General features: G+C 44.4%; 1 protein-coding gene across 1 annotated transcript in view; it reads right to left on the bottom strand.

The window, feature by feature from the left end:
• DNAH9 (dynein axonemal heavy chain 9) overlaps positions 1-20,075 on the bottom strand; it is a gene marked incomplete at its 5' end in the record, with an annotated part of 343,516 nt that overhangs the window by 238,636 nt on the left and 84,805 nt on the right. Inside the window, 6 exons of the mRNA XM_079798920.1 lie at positions 1,033-1,185; positions 4,938-5,064; positions 5,602-5,732; positions 8,442-9,312; positions 18,426-18,592; positions 19,230-19,452. Coding sequence (XP_079655046.1) covers positions 1,033-1,185; positions 4,938-5,064; positions 5,602-5,732; positions 8,442-9,312; positions 18,426-18,592; positions 19,230-19,452 — 1,672 coding nt within the window. The remainder of the gene's footprint in view (positions 1-1,032; positions 1,186-4,937; positions 5,065-5,601; positions 5,733-8,441; positions 9,313-18,425; positions 18,593-19,229; positions 19,453-20,075) is intronic.

Genomic DNA, 20,075 nt, shown 5'->3' with positions numbered 1-20,075 from the left:
TATGGAGGTGTGAACCGGGATTATATTTTCCAACTAAATGCTTTCTCAGTCTACAAAAAGAGCACATTCTGAACCAAACCCTAGGGTTCCTCTCATAAAGCAGAATATCTGATTATTTTCAGTACTGGAATTGCTTTCCAAGATACCTGTGGATGAAGGTGGAACTCTACAAAAGGTATTTTCTCCAGCTGTTACTGCTACTTGGGTCATTCAGGGTAATGAATGAAGAAGGGCTTCTATCTTAGTGGTAATTGTGAGGGATGGGAAGGGGGTTGAAGGAGAGAACTGTCCCGTGCTCTGTGTTTCTTTCTTTTTTTTTTTTTTAAAAAATGTTATTGATTTTTTTTTTAGAGAACAGAAGAGGGAGGGAGGGAGAGAGAGAAACATCTATGAGAGAAAAACATCAGTCAGCTGCCTCCTGCACACCCCTGCTAGGGATCAAGCCTGCAACCCTGGCATATGCTCTGACCAGGAATCAAAGTGGTGACCTCTTGGTGCAGGGGATGAAGTTCAATCCACTGAACCACACTGGCTGGGCTATGTTTCTTGAATTATAAACAGAGATCTGGAGGCAGAGTTCTTGGCTCTGCAAGGAGGGAATGACTCTGGGGTGCATTTGAACAGAGAAGTGACATCTCAGGAAAATGGTTGATTTTAAGGGGTGTTTTCTCCGGGGGCAGATGTCCATGTTCCTGGTTCCCTGTGAGGTGCTCCAGGGGATGTCATGTCAAAGTCTCTGGTACTGCTAATCATTGTAAACCTTTTCTCATTGACTCAGGAGAGGTTTATGTGCATTTCCTTCCTCTTTGCACAGGTCTTTGGTTAAGGCAGATACATGAACACTGACACACATCCTTCCCAGAGAGAGGAAAGCAGGCACGAGAGGCTGCTCCAGTGTTGGATCAAGTCAATGGAGGCTGCAGGACCGACGGGCACAGAAAGCAGCTCTGGTCCAAGGTCAAAGGCTATGCCAAAGGTTAGTGCTGACTGTATCTGAAGGCAGACACTTGAGAGAAAGGACTTTCACCGTACCTGCCCACTGCAGCTGCAGGGCTCGCTGAAGGCCACGTACTCCTCCTCCTTGCTGTACATGCCGAGACTTATCTTGGTTGGCTTCTCACTGGCGTCCAGCTGGAACTGCATCCTGGCCATATTGTCAAAGAGTTTGGAAAGGTGGTGTTGAACCTATGAGGGGAAACCATGGCAACGGATTCGAGAAGGTGTTGTTTAGAGGTCTCTAAGCATGTGACAACTATTAGAGGACTGGGTACCAAATACTTAGAAGGAAGCTTGTGGGAATGATGGTGATGTGACAATGGGAACCAACTAAATGCAGAGAAGCAGCCAAAATTATATAATACTAGTAGGAATTATGTGTTAGCTACAAACCAATGAAGCCACCAAAGTTTGATTCATTTCTACATGATCTACTATGGATGGGAATTGATTGGAGAAAAAAATGGTTACTTCATAAAACCTCTTCCTAAGAAAATACTACTGTGGGGCAGGAGATCAGCCCAGTGTAGCCTGCAGAAGAATGCTTACACCCCTGAATCTGGAGTCTGTGGAAGAAATCACCCAGTTGTTGGAAGTGCTTTGGTGAAGCAGACAAACATCTGGAGGGTCCAAAGCAAGGGCAGGCATGCTCACCCCAGCAGAGAGCCTGGCTGTGCCGGGCATCTCCCTAGCATGGTGTCTCATGATACAGAGGCCCTTCATTAGGGTGCCCCAGGCAGGCTCTCTAGAAGGAATGCTAGACAGAGCCACACTGTGGTCCAGGGGTGAGGGAAACAGCAGGCTACAGGAGAAACAACAAACAGAAAACTGTTCTCTGATAGCGGTTTGTGAAGGATAAGGTCCTGCAGGCTGCAGGGACCCCGAGTGTAGTTTGACATTTACAGTAACCAGCTCTCTAGCTTATGAGATGAGATGAAACGTTTGTATATTTGTAGGTTGTGAAGGTGTTCAAGATCATGGTGACTTGGGACAAAGATCTTCATGGGATGAACCTTTGCTTAAATTCAAGAATAAATGACATTAAACAAACAACATAGGACCCATAGAAGTGTCCTGCAACTTAAAAGAAGGAGAAAATAGGACTCAAAATATAGAGTAAGGGTGTGTGTGTGTGTGTGTGTGTGTGTGTGTGTGTAGCTTTAATGAAGGAAATGTAAGTCATTATGAAAAAGGTCACCTTGCATTTTTTTCAATTAAATGAAAGAAGCATGAGCTCTATAAAATGAGGTGAAAGGTCAGATGAGATGCTAGAGGTAGAAAAATAAAGTAAGGAAACCAACAAATGACACAGCACAGTTTGTAACAATGTTAGCAATATTAAAGGACTGACTAAGACAAGCAAATTAAACATGGTGGGTAAACTTGAAAAATTACTGCAGAATACCAAGGAAGAGGACTAAGATAAAAAAATATGTATGAAAATATAAGAATCTATGAAAATATGTATGAATATATGAAGGTAATGCATACAGCACAGAGAAAACAGAATCTCAACTTACTGAAAGGAAATTTTTTTAAGAGAATGAAAGCCTTGGTTTTCAGGTAGGAAAAAAAACACACCCTCATTATGTGTTGAAAAAATTAATAAAATAAAGCAAGTAATTAAACAGACACAAATTTTCTAAAATTAAAATGTAATTTAAATTTTTATCTCAGAGATCCTGATAGAAATCAGGCTACCTAGAAAGGTTAAGAAAATAGCAGGCAGGCAGGCTCAGCTGACGTCCCTAAGCAGAAACAGCAGAGCTAAGCCTGCAGGAATGTGAGGGAAATTTGCTGTGGCTCATGAATTCCAAACCCAATCACTGAATCACTCACATGTGAAAACTGAAGAGAGTCACAGACGTAGAAGGAATTGGGAAGTACTCTATCATGCTTTGTCTCTCGGGGTGGGAGGTGTGGGGCACCACTTAGAGATTTACTCAAACCACGAGAGGAATAAATAAAAATAAAGAATTAACAATGAGTAGATCATGTGCAGAGGTGTAAAAGGTCTGGCAACGATCTCTGACCTCCTCCTATACATAGAATTAATGAACATATAGTTACAAAACAGAACGTTAACTTGATAAATATTTCAGCTCCACCGTGCCTGAGCTGCTTTGGAAATATCTTAATCTATAGGGATTAATCTCTCTTTAGCACGTTCTCCTTAACAAAAACATAATTTCACTAAGTTAGGAAGTTGGTGACAAGCAGGGAAAGCTTAGGCATGGGTGCCATCTTTTTGCTGTTGGAGAAGCCGGTGGTGATGCGAAAAGATCCAGCTGCTATGAGGGAACACGTGGCAAATCTACCAAGATCACACACCATTTACCCTTTGACCCCTCAGCCTTATTTCTAGGAATTTACCTGGAAGGTAAACCTCCAAAATACAAGGCCCAAAGTTATTCAATGCTGCATTATTTGTCATTGCAAAATACTATAAACAACTTAGGGCCAGACTACATTGTATTAGTCCATGGAGTATGAAGCAGATGTAAAAAAAAAAAAAAAAAAAAAAGAAAGAAAAAGAAAAAAAGCTTGTTATCTTTTGTGTAGGAAAGAAATGGGAAGAAGAAAATGTACACGTACAAATGTAAATGCCCACCTGCTTATCTTTGCAAATATAGACATGGGAAAGGCAAACCAACACTAATGGAATTGGCGGCCCACAGAGGGAAGGAGGTGGTGATGCATGGAGGAAACAGGGGAATGAGTGACACTGCACATCGTTTTGCATAATTTGACTTTTAGAATTCTACATATTCAAACAATCAAATAAACGAGGATGGAAAACCTTGAAACTGAAAGTAAAGAGAGCCCAGCTATACTTCGAATAAGTAACAAAATCACACTGTAAGAGAAAGAGAACTCATCCAAGTGACTTCTGAATAAAGTATTTGACTGTGTCTCCTCAGTCTAAAGAAAAATAAGAGAACTGAAAACATCTCTTTGGGGAGGAGGGAGGAAAGCGCACGGAGCATGCAGTAGAGACAGTATCCCTCCCTCCCATCCTTCACGGTGAGACTCAGACTCTGTCATAGATAGCAGTGGCCCTCAGCATGTGGTCCCCAGACCAGCAGTGTCACTTGGGAAATCCTGAGAATTGCAAATTCATACCTATTGAATCAGACCCTCCAGGACAGGCCTAGGAGTCTGTACATTAACAAGCCTTCCAGGTGATTCTGAACCCGCTCAAGTTTGAAAAACACTGACTATAGCTCCGAATATCAACAAAGCTTCAATTAGTTACTTAAATATTTAAAAATCTTATAACACAGTAGGCTTCTTCTATTTTACAGATGAGAAAAGTTTGTTTCAAAGAAAGCAATATGCAGAAACTATATGGCTAATAAGGGGCCAGAACAGGTGGTGGGACCCAAATTTGGGCTTCTCATATGCACTCTTTCAACTAAACCACCCAATGTTAACACGGTTTCCATCTCATCTCCCCATGAAGATTATCAGCTGCGGCTTTTTAAAATGTTTTTATTGATTTCAAAGAGAGGAAGGGAGAAGGAGAGAGAAACATCAATGATGAGAGAGAATCATCAACTGGCTGCCTCCAGCATGCCTCCTACCGGGGATCAAGCCCACAACCCAGGCATGTGCCCTGACCGGGAATTGAACCATGACCTCCTGGTTCATGGGTCTACACTCAACTACTGAGCCACACCTGCCGGGCTTAGCTATGACTTTTGACTTCCATGGATTGGATCTCCTCCAGAGGCATCATTTTGCCATCTTCAAAGCTTTTCCAACTCTACCCCAGGGAGAAAGAGCCATTGGTGAGTCGGAGGGCGCTCTGAGAAGCAGTGATGGTTGGGAATGAAGAAGCTCTGAAGTTAGGAAGGGAGGAGGCATATGGGGAACCTGAAACGCCCCTGCTGGGGCTCCTCAGTCCTTTTGGGGGTTCTACAAGCATTCCCTTGTCTTACCTGCTGCGGGGCTGTGCCGTTGGAAAGAATATCTAGCAGATCAGAAGAGGAGATAAAGTAAAACCTGGGGAAGGCCAGCCTTTTGGTGTCCAGGTACTCCGCCAGGGCCTTCTCACACAGGTGCAGTCTACGAGCACAAACACAGAACTTCCTAACTCAGTTTGCCTAGACCCGTGGTCGGCAAACTCATTCGTCAACAGAGCCAAATATCAACAGTACAACAATTGAAATTTCTTTTGAGAGCCAAATTTTTTCAACTTAAACTATATAGGTAGGTACATTGTTATTAACTTAATTAGGGTACGTGGTATTTTGTGGAAGAGCCACACTCAAGGGGCCAAAGAGCCGCATGTGGCTCTTGAGCTGTGGTTTGCCGACCACTGGCCTAGACCCTTAGGTCATAGGCATTGCCTCCACGCAGAAACATGCAACACATAGAACACATGCGGAGATCAGCAGGGGCATTTGCCAACGCCACACTGATACATTTCCATCAGGATAAACGCCTCTCATTACACTCCTATTACCCAAAGTGCAAGCAAACCAAGGCACACACACAGGCGCATGCTCGCTCCCTTGGCGGTTAAATGAAGTGACGACCTCAGGGACAGAGGGGAGGACAGGCCTCCTCCGTCCTCACAAAGGGGCAGCAAGCAGCTCTCACCTGCTCTGAATGTCCTCCAGCCTTTCATAAAGGCCTGGCTTGTTGGTGGCTTCCACTACATTTGGAGTTTTCTGAGCATCATAAGCCAGCTCTTTAAAGTCAATGTCAATGCCCTCAAATCTTTCAGAATCCTGCAAATAAAAACATGGAGACAATTAACTCCCACTCCCCTCCATGCTAAGAAGCCCCCTTACGTAGCGAGTCAGAACGAAAACCTGTTTCTAGGCTGAACTAAGACTGAAAGAAGGAAATACCTTTAGCTTAAGAGCTCACAAACATTTTGGTCTTAATATTCCCTTACACTGTAAAACAATTGTTGGAGTACAAAGAGTTGAACCTCTTTGTAAGTAGATAATTTTATCTATCAATATATCCTCTACATTAGAAGTTATAAAAATTTCGAAGTTGAAAAATTTTAAAAATATGTGTTAATTCATTTAAAAAGTAACAATATTAATCTTATTAGTTAGCATAATAACATGTATTTGTCTAAAATAATATTTTCCAGCCTAGCCGGTGTGGCTCAGTGGTTGAGCATCAACGCATGAACGAAGAGGTCCCCAGTTCGATTCCCAGTCAGGGCACATGCCCAGGTTGTGGGCTCGATCCCAGGGGTGGGGCATGCAGAAGGCAGCCAATCAATGTCTCTCTCTCATTGATGTTTCCATCTCTCTCTCCCTTCCTCTCTGAAATCAATAAAAACATATTACAAAAATAAAATATTATTTCCCAAACAAAATAACTCCTAGAAAGAAGTAGCATTGTTTTACTTCTTCAAATCTCGTTTGCATCAGGTCTAACTCAGAAGACGGCCAGACTCTCCCCTCTGCTTCTGCATTCGGTCTGTTGTGACAGCACACGTGACACAGCTCCTGGAAAGCTCCCCTGCCCGCTCATGGAGGAATGAGCGTAAAAAGGCCCATAAATACACTTTAGCTTTTCATTAAGGTAGGTTTTACCTTGAGGATCTCCTGAAAAGGTCTCAGCAACCCCTCAGGGGCCACCAAACCACACTTTGAGAGCTGTTGGCATTAAACACATAATTCCTAAGTCAGGTAGACAGTGAACCCAATGGTTTTTTCCTGGGTCCATGCAGAAGTTTTGTACTATAACCAAGGTAAGTTTGTCCTCAGCAAATGTCATGTCAAAGTTAATTAGATACCATTGTTTCACCCAAACACCCACACCCTCACAGGGTTGCTGAAATGACTGAGACAATAATATATGATGTGCAAAGCACTTTATCCCAATACCTGGCACCTGCTACCAGATGTGGCATTATTATTACACACAAACAATCATAATGGTGTGTACAATGTGTACTATTTTAATTAATGTCCTGCAGTAGGTATCAGTATTAGTCCTAATTTGCATGTGAGGAAATCAGGGAAGAGAGAGGCTAACGAACTTGCCCAAGGCCCTGCAAGTGGGAGTGAGAGGACTCGAGCCCACGCTGGTGGCCTGTCCGCTCCAGACCTCTGCATCCACACCTCTCTCCTAAGAAGGTTTAACAACAAGAGGGCAGGGTTGAGTAAATCATGATTCTCCAATGAGGTATTTTACTCCAATTAAAGATGACAAAGTATCAAGGTTATAGACGTATTGGAAATATCCAGCATAAATGTTTGAATAAAAAGAGCTGGATAAAAAGTATAGTTATGCCAAGAACAATTATGTAAAACTATGTACATACATGAACAAAAGTTGGGAAATATTCATAATTGAATGTAATTAGTTACTAGTCAGAGTGTAAGATGATGACTGATTTTGTTGTTTTGAAATTGCCTCTGTTGTTGCATTGCTAATACAAAGAAAATGAATGTATATTTACATATTTTAACACCAATCTGTGTTGAGAAGTTAATGATGCTAATTCTTTATTATGTGTAATTGCAAGTTTTCAAATGCTCCCTATAAAGTCTACAGAAGTCTCCACCTGTGTCTTTACCTTCTAATGAGACCTGCTCCTCCTCAATCATGGGCATTGGAGGGAAAAAGTCTGGCTTGCTCAGTTTGGCTGAATTATAATGGCTCTAACAGAATTGTTGCTTTTCTGTTGCTTCTCATTCCAAATGTACAACCTTTAATCTGCATTATTACATTACACATGCTTTTGTGGGATGAGTTGGAAAAATATGATGTTTTAATGAAATGTGCTTTAACTTTCAAGCAAGACCTGAACAAGATGCTACATTTTGGAATCAAACTGATTTTTTAAGCAAAGAACTTTCCGTGCTGAAGAGATGAGAAAAAGGCCACAAAAAATAAAAAACGTTGTAAATGAATTAGAGTCCACTGAGAGGGGGCAAGATAATGGCATAATAATTAGGATAAGAGGCAATCACCCTCGGGGAAGGGAGAAATGAGAACACATGTTTTGGAGAAATTCATCACTATTTAGCTGAAGACAGGTATTTAGCATCTGGCGCAGACCAGGGGTTTGCAGAATGGCTCACTGCTGAGAAGGAGCTGGAGTTTGCCAGCAAAGCAAGCCCCCTGCTAGTCTAGACCTGCATCGTAATGATCTGCGGAGCAACCCATGAGCAGCTCATCCCTGAGGGCAGGACTAATATTTTTTCCTCTTTCCTGTATTTACTTTTTAAAAACCAGGTTCTCCTCTCTTTCCCCACCCGTCTATGAACAAACTGATACCGTGCGTTTCACCTTCTCCCTTTTTTTCTTTGCCTGACTTTTGGCGCGTGTCAGGTCATGTTTGTTGGAGACGCCTTTGAGTGAAACCATGGTGAGTGGCAGACGAGGGAAGGTCTAGGGGATGCAGGGACAGGGCGCTCTTCCTTTGGCTCAGGTAAGGAAACAAGCAGGATTCCCTGAGCAGGTACCTGGGGCAGCTGAGCCCGGATGTCTTCGGAGCCAATGAATATACTTTCCAGGTGGGACCATGTCCGCTGCACATCAAACCACGTAGAGATGACAGCGTCCGCCGTGGACAGCTTCTTCTGCCAGCCCGACACTTCCTCCAGGAAAAAGGCGATGTACTTGGACATCATCAGGTTCTGAAGTTGGACTTGGTTATCCTCCAAAACCTCGATGAGGTCCTCATCTGAACGCAGCAGAGGGACGCTGGTCCGCAGGTGGGGCTCATACTGGAATTCCATGCCGGCCCACGTGGCCTGCAGCTCCTTTAAGGTCTTCTCCATACCCATCTCCTTCACAGCTCTGTCCATGATGCCCTGGACCTCGTCCTCAAAGCGGTGCAACTGGAGCTGCAGAAGCTGTGCCAGGGTGGTGCCCTCGCCCATGGTGAAGCTCACGCCCGTGGCCTGCATCAGCTGCCTCCAGTGCCGCTCCCGGATGGCCGGGTTCTGCAGCTCAGCCACTGCCCTCAGGGAGGTCAGCGTGTTCAACACCATGCTTTCCAGGCCTGTGAATGCATCCCAGGTCCTGACCTCCTTGTCGAGGTTCCGCAGGTACCTGGCAAACCTTTTGCACTCCAAGTCCATAGCCTCCACGTTGATACTCTTCCATGGGGTGGCCTCCCAGGCATGGATGTTGGAGGTCACCATGCCAACGGTGTCCCAGAGCTCCTTCAGCTGGCAGACCTCCCTCCGGCACTGCCTCAGCTGCTTGTAGTCAGGAACGTTGACCTCGAACAAGCTGGCAGAATCGGAAATGGAGGCCATGGCGGATTCCATCTGCTGGAGCTCCATGTGCCTGGCATCCAGGCTTTGATGAGGGTCGGTGCTATCAAACCTACAAAACATAATGTGTTCGCTTTGTAAGGGTGGCAGACAGGCCCCCATTTCCTAGAATCCCCAAACTAACACCAGCTTACATCTTTAAACGCTTCGGATTTTAGCAAAGAGCAGTGACTTCCACCAAAGCCTGGGAAGAAAAGACATTCAGGTAGGTTGGACTAGGCTAAGCATATCTAGTTGCGGGAAAGGCAATTCAAGAGGAATATCATGCATGGATCTTTTCTTCACGTGGGAGAAGGTAAAAATACTTCTCTCATCCTCTGCTTTACCGACCTCCCCATCCAGGGGTAGAGGGGAACACCCCTTTGTCCAGCCTCTGTTAGCCTCCCCCCTGTTGGCTTCCACACCACTTGACAAGAGCATTGTCTTGTACTGTAGGTGCCATAAAGCCAGGTTCCTTCTGGGAGCTACAAGCGTAGGCAGTCCTTAGTGACAGCGCTGGCACGCAGAAGTCCAGCCCGGACCCCACCTGGCGTTGCCCCCTCTGGGCCGTGGCTCTCAGTCTAGTAGGATTTTCAGAGTAGATCTCCTGGAAACTTCAGATGATTTCCAGGCTCAGGCTGCTCCCCAGTCCAATTAAACCCGAGTCTTTGGGTGTAGGACCCAGGGAAGGGTATTTTTCAAACCCCTCAGGTGGTTCCAATGTGCCAGGTTGCTGACATTGTCTGACGACCTGCCTCACTTTCAGGCAACAGCACCTCTGGGTTTGAGAACCACTTGAACCAAGGCCCATACAGTCATTGTGTGCCTCAAGTCCCTCTGCCGAGCTGTCCTTGATCTGCCCCTTCACCCTTCTCTGGCCTGCTCCCTCTGCATCCAGGGGCAGCCTCTGGTTCAGAACGTGACTCCTGTAAGCAGATGCTTAGCTCTACAGTTTCGGTTCACATTTCCTCATCCTCTTCTCTCCGATGCTTATGGCACACATCCACTGCTGCTGATCGTCACCAGTGTTAACCTACTTGATGCTGCCCCGCCCGCCCCCCAGTATAGCACCAGAATAGCACCTACTCCAGCATAGAACTTTCCATGCAAAGGAACCTGTATGAGCAGATAACACTGCCTTGGTCAGGAGAGCCCAGAACCCATGTGTTCAAGGAGCCTCTCATTTTTCTCCCCTAACCTCGCTTTAACCCTTTCTGACCTCAGGCTTTCTTGGTTCTATGTGGCTGGAGGGCTAGATATTGGGGGTAACATGACTTCAGGGTGAATACTATGTTCCTCTACAAGCAGAACAGGGCATCCTCAGGTACATCATGAAGGTGAAGTTGAGAGGAAATGAGTGACTAGGATAGGGTGTGTTAGTTGGTGGGGTATAGAGGAGAGGCAAAAAGGAAGAGAATGACACATGAACTCTTTCTCTTGAACTGCCTCTTCTTCCAGATGTCTTTGGAAATATTTGACTGGAGAAGATGGAAAATAATCCTAATTAAAGCTATTTACCTGAACTGCTCACCACTTAAGCCTAATGCTCATGGAACACAGTAACAGTTATGCATACCGTTAACTTAGTGTCAGGGGAATTTTGATGCTTCCTATCTTTGATTCCCACTTGTTCAAATACTTTGTGGCCCATGTGCTTTGATTGTGGATTTACATCTTACAAGAATGAGATTCAACATCATTGCACATCTTCACTATTCTCTGGCTCCCAAGTGTTTCAGAACGAAACACAAGGTTGGAGTCCCCAAAGTTTAGGGGCCCTATGTTTATATATGCAAGGAGCTCACTGCCATATAAGAGCAGTAGAAAAAGACCTAAAAGAAAAGAAAGGTAAATCCTCATGGCACGTGGTCCAGCAGGAAAGAACCCAGGCATAAATGCCCTTCTGCTTATTCTTCATCTGCAAAGACTAACTGTTGGAGAGTGTATGTTCTGCTTTTTATCTTAACTAGAATAGACCTAAAAAGTAAACTTAGCCTCTTGGTGTTAATACAAAATCTACCAGACAAAATTCGAAAAGCCCACATTTTGTTTAATTTATTAATGGACTATAATTCAGGAATAATTTATTAGTAAGATAAAAATGATTCAAGTGTTTGGGGGTATACGCAGGAGATAATAAATGATCTTTCTAACCATTCTTTCTTCAGCACATATGAAATTCTTAATCAATATTGGTTCCTTAAATATTCATAAGAGGTAATAATTTGTCAAACCTATTCTAAACTTCATCAACCCTGTGGCATAATTTTTGTTTACAGTTTAAATTTGTGGACAATCATTTCCTGTAGATGAGCACACATAAAAATCAATTGGGCCTAAGGAGTGAAAGGAACCTCTAGACATGAGGGCAGGTAACCCTCTTCCCATTTCAAAACTCTTGTGCAAGTTGTCAGGATACTCGTAAACCTGATTAATGTGCCTAATAAACTTGAAGCAGTTCTACAAACCCTGAGGGAGCAATACAGTATAAGAACAAGAAAGTAATAGGAGGGAAAAGGGTGTAGTAAGTCTTTGAAATTAAAATAATAATGCAAAAGTATTTTAATCTGAAAGAGAAATGCCTAGAAAGTCTGGATGAATAAAACTATAATTAAGAGAAATGGAACTATGGTGCTCATGCATGTGACCTTAGAAAAGTGATTGATTCGGGTCTGACCTAGACATGAGCACAGGGAGAGAGGGAGTGGAATAAGTGGGAAGCTAGCAGTTGCTAAATGTTCACCTCAGTACCATACCTGCATATACAGTAAATGATGACCCATCTCAGCTTGATACTCCAGAGGTATTGTAAAACTCCCCATATCCGATCTGAATTTGTGATCTTTCAGTTCTTCTCGTTCTGTGGCCCCAGTCTCAGTAAGCAGAAAAACAATACCTTCCACTTACTTGTACAAAATGAAAGGTGGAGAATTATACTAGGCTCTCCTCCCTATTTATCTCTCATACTCAGTCAATCCTGCTGATTCTCCCTCCATCATTCTCTCTCTAACCCACTCTTCCATGGAGCACCTGGCCTGTTTCACCCTAATCTGTTCTCAACAGCCATCAGAGCATGGTATTTAGACTCCTAAGTGGCTGATCATGGACAAAACCTGGGCACATGGACCGCTCCATTCTCATCTCCCACTTCCTGCGTTCCAGCCACACACACAGGCAATTCTCCAGCTATTCCCTGCATCTTCACTCTTCTGTGCCTTTGTATATTCTGTTGCCTTTGTCCAGAATATCCTCCATCCTTCCACCTCTTTTCTCTAAATGGCTATTTTTCATTTACCTATTGGCTCAAGCACTGCCTCCTATAGGAGGTGTGAAGTGCCTCCTCAGTGGGGGTTAAAGTTGGCACCCAATGAACATGTCAAATTGCTCATTTTTGAAATTGTCCCTGAGGCTGTAAGTCTCAGAGGTCAGGGAATGTGTATTTTCTTAAAACCCTAACTCCACTGTTAAGACCAGAACCTCTTCTGCTCTATGGAAGCCTGAATCATGTGAATGAGTCAGATTAACTGGAAGAACAGGATCAAGCTGAACTAATGACAGGTGTTAGGATTTCAATACGTCCCTGGGAGATTTAATGACTAATACAGCTCTTTTCTCCAGCTAACAAAGAGACAACAGACACCGTGCAAGCAAGACAGAGCCCTTCTTTCCTCGTGTCTGCTGCACTGGGCTATTTGGAAAGCCTTGCTTTCTCTGGTTATCATGCAGAGCAACACCCAGTGAGAGTGTCTCCAAGAATGCTCTCCCAACTGTTCACAGAATCTGGTTGCCAGCCAGCGGAAAACACGAATGGCCTCCATTGAGCTGGAGCTCATAGGGATCAAATGCTTTGGCTTAGAAACTCCTGGGTTACTTGGTGTTGATGTGGGTAAGAAGATTGTATGTCATGGCATCATTTCTTAAGATCAGAAAGACCTTGCTCAAGGTCAGGAAGACTAAAGAAGTGAATGCAGCTAGAAGCATGAGTGAAGCATTCCTTTCTCTCAAAGGGAAAAGTTAGTCTCCAATTTTAAAATTTGTGGAAAGTTCCTGATGATTTAGCCAATTGCTGTGACGTGAGAGAGCTCAGCTAAGAATATGCTGAGACAGCTTAGAGTTAAGCACTAAAGGAAGGAGTAAAACTTGACTTGGACATGAAGAACCTCAACCCCAGCAACCTGACTTTACCAGCACCTGTCAGACTGCAAGCGCTTAATGAGACACTCACTTTCCTTTTTCTCCTCAAAGACAAGATCATTGTGAGCTTAACCCTCAATCGACTCAGGAGCAGAAACTTGCATTCACAGAGGAATGGACCAGGGTCTGCATTTTAGAAATTTGTAAAGGACTTAAAAGTGAGGGAGCCAGAATTATACTCATTTGCCACACACAGTACTTAAAAATTTTAAACACACACATTCACAAACATCAAACTAAGAAACCAAACAAAACATGAGCTGAGCCCTAGCTGGTTTGGCTCAGTGGATAGAGCGTCGGCCTGTGGACCAAAGAGTCCCGGATTCAATTCCAGTCAAGGGCACGTACTTCAGTTGCAGGCTCCTCCCTGGCCTAGGCCCTGGTCAAGGATGTGCAGAAGGCAACCAATTGTTTTTTTTCCACATTGATGTTTCTGTCTTTCCCTCTCTCCTCCACTCTCTCTGAAAATCAATGGGAAAATATCCTCGGGTGAGGATTAAAAAAGAAAAAAAAAAAAACATGAGCTGACACCCACTAAGATTCCCTTCAGCAACAAATCTACAATTCTGCTCTAGTCCTGACAGTTTTCTTGACAAGAAGAGAAATACATCAGAATTGCGGCCGCGTCTGGTTTTCCACACTGCTGTGAGCAGTGCTTTTCAAAGGATTCTTTTGCAAAGATGCATCTGCATGTCAAATTACCAGATGTGAACTTGGAAAACCCAGCAAAGAGTCCTCAGAGGCAGCAGATACAAGTGCTAAGAAGGAGAAAACAATGCAGCTAGCAAATGAAGAAACAACACCAGCTGATCGACACGCACACTTGATGTAACAACGAAGGAGGGAGGGCCACCAGATTTCCAACAGACATGCAAAAGCACACCAGCAAACGAGGCGCTGTTTCCTCTCAAGCAGTCTCAGAAGTCTGTTTGGGAAGATAGTTCACCAAACAGCTTTAGAATTTCTTTCTTGAGATTTTCTTAAAAGTCAGCTGATGCAAAAAAAAAAAAAATTGTGTCATTCTTTTTAAGGCTGCCGCAGTCAGTGTGACTGTTGCTAACATGAAGCAGGAGGACCCAGCATGGTAACCAGTTTCCCCATCACCTCTGGCTCTGCACCATCAGTGTTGGATTTCAAAGCTTCTACCGTATGCTAAAGGAGAGTCAATACAACGTGCCTCAGACTGACCGAAAAGTCCCGGCAGGAGCGCCACTAATGTTTTGAGCAATAGATGCTTCTTTGGAACAAGGGCCTAGCTCCTAAGGCAATCACTCTCAAGGACACGCACGCGTTTGGGGCCATGTGCCTGGGCACGACTGCTTAACGAGAACCCAGATACTTCCCCAGGGCAGCAGTCACCAACTTGGCTGCACATTAGAATCACTTGGGGGGCTTCACAAAGTACTGATGGTCCGTAGGAAGGCTGGACATTGGGAGTTCTAATGCCCCCAGGTGACTCTGATGGTCAGCTCACACACTGCTTCGGAGACCAGGTTGTATATTTCACGCCTGTCCTTCCCTGCTTCCTAACATACTCACCCTGTTCTCTGTAGTCAAAGTATAATGTTGGGGAGGTAGTAGCTGCTTAATAAATGTTTGATGAATAAATAATAGGACTAAGTAGGTCCTCACTGCGTGCCAGGTTGGATGATCCATGATCCAGTTGGCCTGAGAGAGAGGGGCTTCCCTGGATGTGTGACTTTCAGGGTTAAACCAGAAGAATCCCAGGAAAACCAGGATGGCTCCTCACCCTGGTGGCAGGCTCTGAGCAAAGATCACTCCTTTAATCCCATCAACAACCTTCTGAGGTGAATGTAATTCTTAACCCCATTTAACAGATGAGGAAACGGAAGCAGAGAGATGTTGAGTAGCTCCCTGACATACACAGTAAGTTGTTGACGTGAGATTAGACGTCTAACTGAGCAGCCTGAACCCAAAGTTCACGTACATAATCACTGTGCTAAATGTCCTTCCAATAAAGTTGTGGGTGTTTTGTTTAGTTTGTTATGTTAACCTGTGTCTCTCAGCATTGTATTTCTGTGGGTAAGTACCATATTTTCTGGCGTATAAGATGACTTTTTAACCCAGGAAAATCTTCTATACGCCCAGTCGTCTTATATGCCGGAAAATACGGTAACCCTTAAAAATGAAAATGTTCTTTCCTCCTTATGTAGGGCATTTTCAGTTTGGCAACTTCCAAGCTTGTCCCTCCCAAACTAGAGGCTGAGCCAGAAAGCAGTTCAGTGGGACAGGAAGAAACCCTGGAGCTGAAGTGAGGGGACAGTGCCCACTTCACCAGCAACACAGGATCATCCAGAACCACAGACACAGGACCATAAGAACCAGCAGGCACAGGACCTTCCAGAACCAGCAGACACAGGACCTTCCAGTACCAGCAGACACGAGACCATCCAGAACCAGCAGACATGGGACCATCCAGAACCAGCAGACACAGGGCTGTCCAGATCAGCGTGTTCTCCTGGTTGGAGCCCCAGGTGCTGACAGTGGGTAAGACAGAGCCCAGATGGACATCTTCACCAAGGGACGATGTGAGTGTGTGTGTGTGTGTGTGTGTGTGTGTGTGTGTGTGTGGACCGCCCATCTTATAGTTGTTTTGTTTATGTAAAGAGCCCTAATCACAAGTTCTTATGGTCCTGTGTCTGTGGTTCTGGATGATCCTGTGTTGCTGGTGAAGTGGGCACTGTCCCCTCACTTCAGCTCCAGGGTTTCTTCCTGTCCCACTGAACTGCTTTCTGGCTCAGCCTCTAGTTTGGGAGGGACAAGCTTGGAAGTTGCCAAACTGAGCGTTACTAAGTAGAGAATGCACACCCCAAAGTAAATCTTTTACCTCAAATCCTTCCTCCAAAATGCCTTCCAAAATTATTTTAAATTCTATCAGCCTTTTTTTAAAACCAAAAGGAGTCTGTGAGAACTTAGAATACTAACAGTTTAGTAAAAACCTAGAAATTTTAGTTCCAACCACTATGAGAAATGATATAGAGTTTCTTTCAAAAATTAAAAATAGATCTACCATACAATCCAGCAATTCCGCTTCTGGGTATATAACCAAAGGAAATGAAAACCGGATTTCAACGAGATATCATCACTCCCATGTTTATCGCAGCATTATCACAATAGCCACGATAAGGGAACAGCTGAATGCCCATCAATGGAGGCATGGATAAAAAGATGTGAAGCATATACATAATAGAATATTACTCAGCAATGAGAAAGAGGGATATCCTCCCATCTGAAAAAACACAATGGACCTTTAGCACATAATACTGAGCTAAGTCATAGAAAGACAAGTATTGTATGATAATAAAATGGTGGTTACCAGGTGATGGGAATGCCAATAAGAATACATTTAAGGCTACAAACTTGTAACAAGTAGTCAATAAGCCATAGAAACGAATGCATAATATAATGAATCTATATATATAAAAACCTAAGTGACCGGACGACCGGACAACTGAACGATTAGTCAACCGGTCGCTATGATGTGCACTGACCACCAGGGGGCAGACGTTCAATGGAGGAGCTGCCCCCTGGTGGTCAGTATGCTCCCACAGTGGAAGCGCCACTCAGCTGACCAATGAACGTCCGATGCAGGGCTCATGGCTGGCGAGTGCTGCTGTGGTGGTGTGAGCCTCTCCCAATTGGGACTGACTGGGCATGAGCCCATGGCAGGTGCAGTGGGGCTGGGATGAGTGGGAGTGGCAGGCAGGAGCAACAGGTGGTGTTGGACTGCCGGTTTCGGCCGGATCCCCACAGGTCACGCTGGGCCTCTAGTATCTATCTACTAGTATAATAATAAAAGTGTAATATGCAAATTGACTGAACGGCCAAACAGTGGAACAACTGTCCAGACGTCTTTCTGGATGACCTTCTGATGACCTTCCAGACAAAGCCGGGACTGCACCACAGCTGAGGTAGCCGGGGCTGCAAAGGCCTACTCTTGCACGCATTTTGTGCATAGGGCCTCTAGTATAGTAGTATATATTATATATATATACATATATATATGTATATATATATATATATGTATATATATAAGCCTAAGTGACCAAATGACTGGAACAACTGGAACGACCGGTTGCTATGATGTGCATTGACCACCAGGGGGCAGAGGCTCAACACAGGAGCTACTCCCTGGTGGTCAGTGCACTCCCACAGGGGGAGCGCCACTCAGCTGAGACCTGTCCCAGTGACCCACCAGCCCAGTGGCAGCCACTCCCTCCCTCAGTATTCCTACAGGTCCAATCTCCAGAGAATGAGCCAGGCATGGACAGACCAGAGCCACCAGCATGATCCCAACAGCGCTGCTGGCCTCCTAGAAGTTGGCCTGTGGCACTGCAGCTGCTTCCCCTCCCTAGATGCTCCTCAAGGAAGAAACAATATAAAAGCAGCTGCCAGGTGGCTCCCAACAACCAGTGCGGAAGTCAGTGAGATGGATCTGGATCTCGGGCCAGCAAGGGCGTCTCACCGCCCGCCAGGAGGGCAGATCGTGTCCCACCCCCCACCCCGCTTTGGGACCCTACCCGTGCACAAATTCGTGCACCAGGCCTCTAGTAGACAATAATATTGCACTGTAATTATGCAGTGTGATAAACATTGCTACACTGGCAATCATATCACAATATGTAAATGTATCAAAGTAACACACTGTACTTGTAAACTTACCGAATGTTACATGTTAGATTTATGTTTTAAAAAAACCTGTAGTAATTTTACCACATTAAATCCCTTTATAGACCTGGAGGAACAGAAGGTTCTAGCCTTTTTTTTTCCCAACAGCCCTTGGCCATATCACTCAGGCCATGATAGGACTGCCCATATCAGCACCACGTTCTACAGACCTCAATGGGAGGGAAGACTGGTGACTAGTGTCCCTGTCCTGAGAACAGGCAAACCCAATGCAGAGCTCCTCAGGGACTCCAAGATCGCTGTGTTTAAAGGAACAGAGGCAGCGGCGGCAACCTGGGGCCATACCTGAAGGGCGCCTCTCTGTGAAATCGCTCCCAGAACTGCTGCTGCTCAGCCTCGAAGGCGGTGCACCTCTGTCGGAGAAGGGCCACCTCGCTGGCCTGCAGGGGGGCCACGTGCTGCCGCACAGTGACGGCCAGCTTTTTTATGTTGTTCCATTTCTCAGGCAGCTCCTGCAAAGGAGACGTCAGTGTGCTCAGACCCACCTGGGGCTCCCCTCCCCACAGTCCCAAAGTGGAGCAGTACCCGGTGTCCTCATCTCTGCTGCAGGGCCAGGGCCAAGGTCCTGGTACCACTGGACTGTTCTCAACCCCTCTGCCTTGACTTGTCTCCCGGGTTGCCTGCTCTTCTGACTATCACCTACTTCCCTCTCAATACCGTTCTTCTTGACCTAACCTCTAACCTGGTAATCCATGCCCTTTTCTCTACTTTCAGGAGTGCTGGGTTATTTTCTATGTCTCCATTTCTACTTACAACATCTTAACGTTTCTTAGACCTGCTTTTTTTTTTTTTTTTTTTTTCACTGAATCAAAAAGTTGGCTCATCCCTAGTTCTGGTAAAAACAACAACCCAAAACACTTATCTACATCAATTCTCCCACACAACTCCAGCATCACATTGTTTCATATTTATTGAGTTTCAATTATGTGCTAGACATTACACATATATGACACATAGTGTCCAAACCATGGACCTTGGGTTGTCAGCAAGCCCTGGTTTTCATTTCCTTAAACCCACCTCACCCCACTCTGAAATCTTGAAACTTTCCCTCTATTTCTGTTATTAAGAAAACATAAACTTGGCACTGACCTCCAGCTGCTTAAACACCGTTTCCGGCAACTCTTGTTCATAGGTCTTCAGCAATTCAATGGTTTGCTTTAAGGGCTCAAACATCTCGTCAGTGCTGCTCTGCCGTTCTTTAAGAGCCATAAGGTGTCCCATAATCTCGACCAGTCCATTGGAATCTCCTTTTTCGACTTTCTTGAGCAAGCTGCCCTCACTATTTTTTATAAACATGTCAAGGTCTGCCAAACTAAGCAAAACAGACGAACATCAGGAGCCATTTTCCTTCCACTCCTCAAAAGGAAGTTTTAGGTATTTCCCCAACAATAATAGTTTTTTGTGGAAAGCTTTGCATGTGCCCAGCACTGGGAACAGTCTATATCATGATGATAAGAGTCAGCCCTATTCAGAAGTGTCAGTCATGAGAGACGAGGTTGAGACCTCTGTTCTGGAGGAGACTCAGGTGACAACTGATGAAATATAAATAGTTGCCAATTCTTTATCAACATTAACTTCCTGCTTTGGATAATTATACTATGATTATAGAGATGTTATCATTTGGGAAAGCTGAGTGAAAAGTAAAAGAGAACTCAGTGTTATTTTTGCAACATTTTTGGAAGTCTGAAATTATTTCAAAGTGAAAAGTTTAAGATTTGAAAATAAAAAAATACTGTGGCCTTTAAAATTATACACATTTGTGTTTGATTCTGACACGAGATGGCTGAATCATTTAGCATCTCTGAATTTCAGTTCCCCCATCTATAAGACTGGAAAGATCATTTCTGTCTCACTGGATATTGTGAGAATTAAATGAAATTTATTCTTTAATTCAAAGTTATTTATTGAGCATATATTATGAGCATGCTTCTAGGT

Source organism: Cnephaeus nilssonii, assembly GCF_951640355.1.
Source record: "Cnephaeus nilssonii genome assembly, chromosome: 19".
Taxonomy (NCBI): Eukaryota; Metazoa; Chordata; class Mammalia; order Chiroptera; family Vespertilionidae; genus Cnephaeus; species Cnephaeus nilssonii.
Note: the sequence above shows the minus strand (reverse complement) of the source record. Positions and strands in the feature narration are given on the sequence as shown.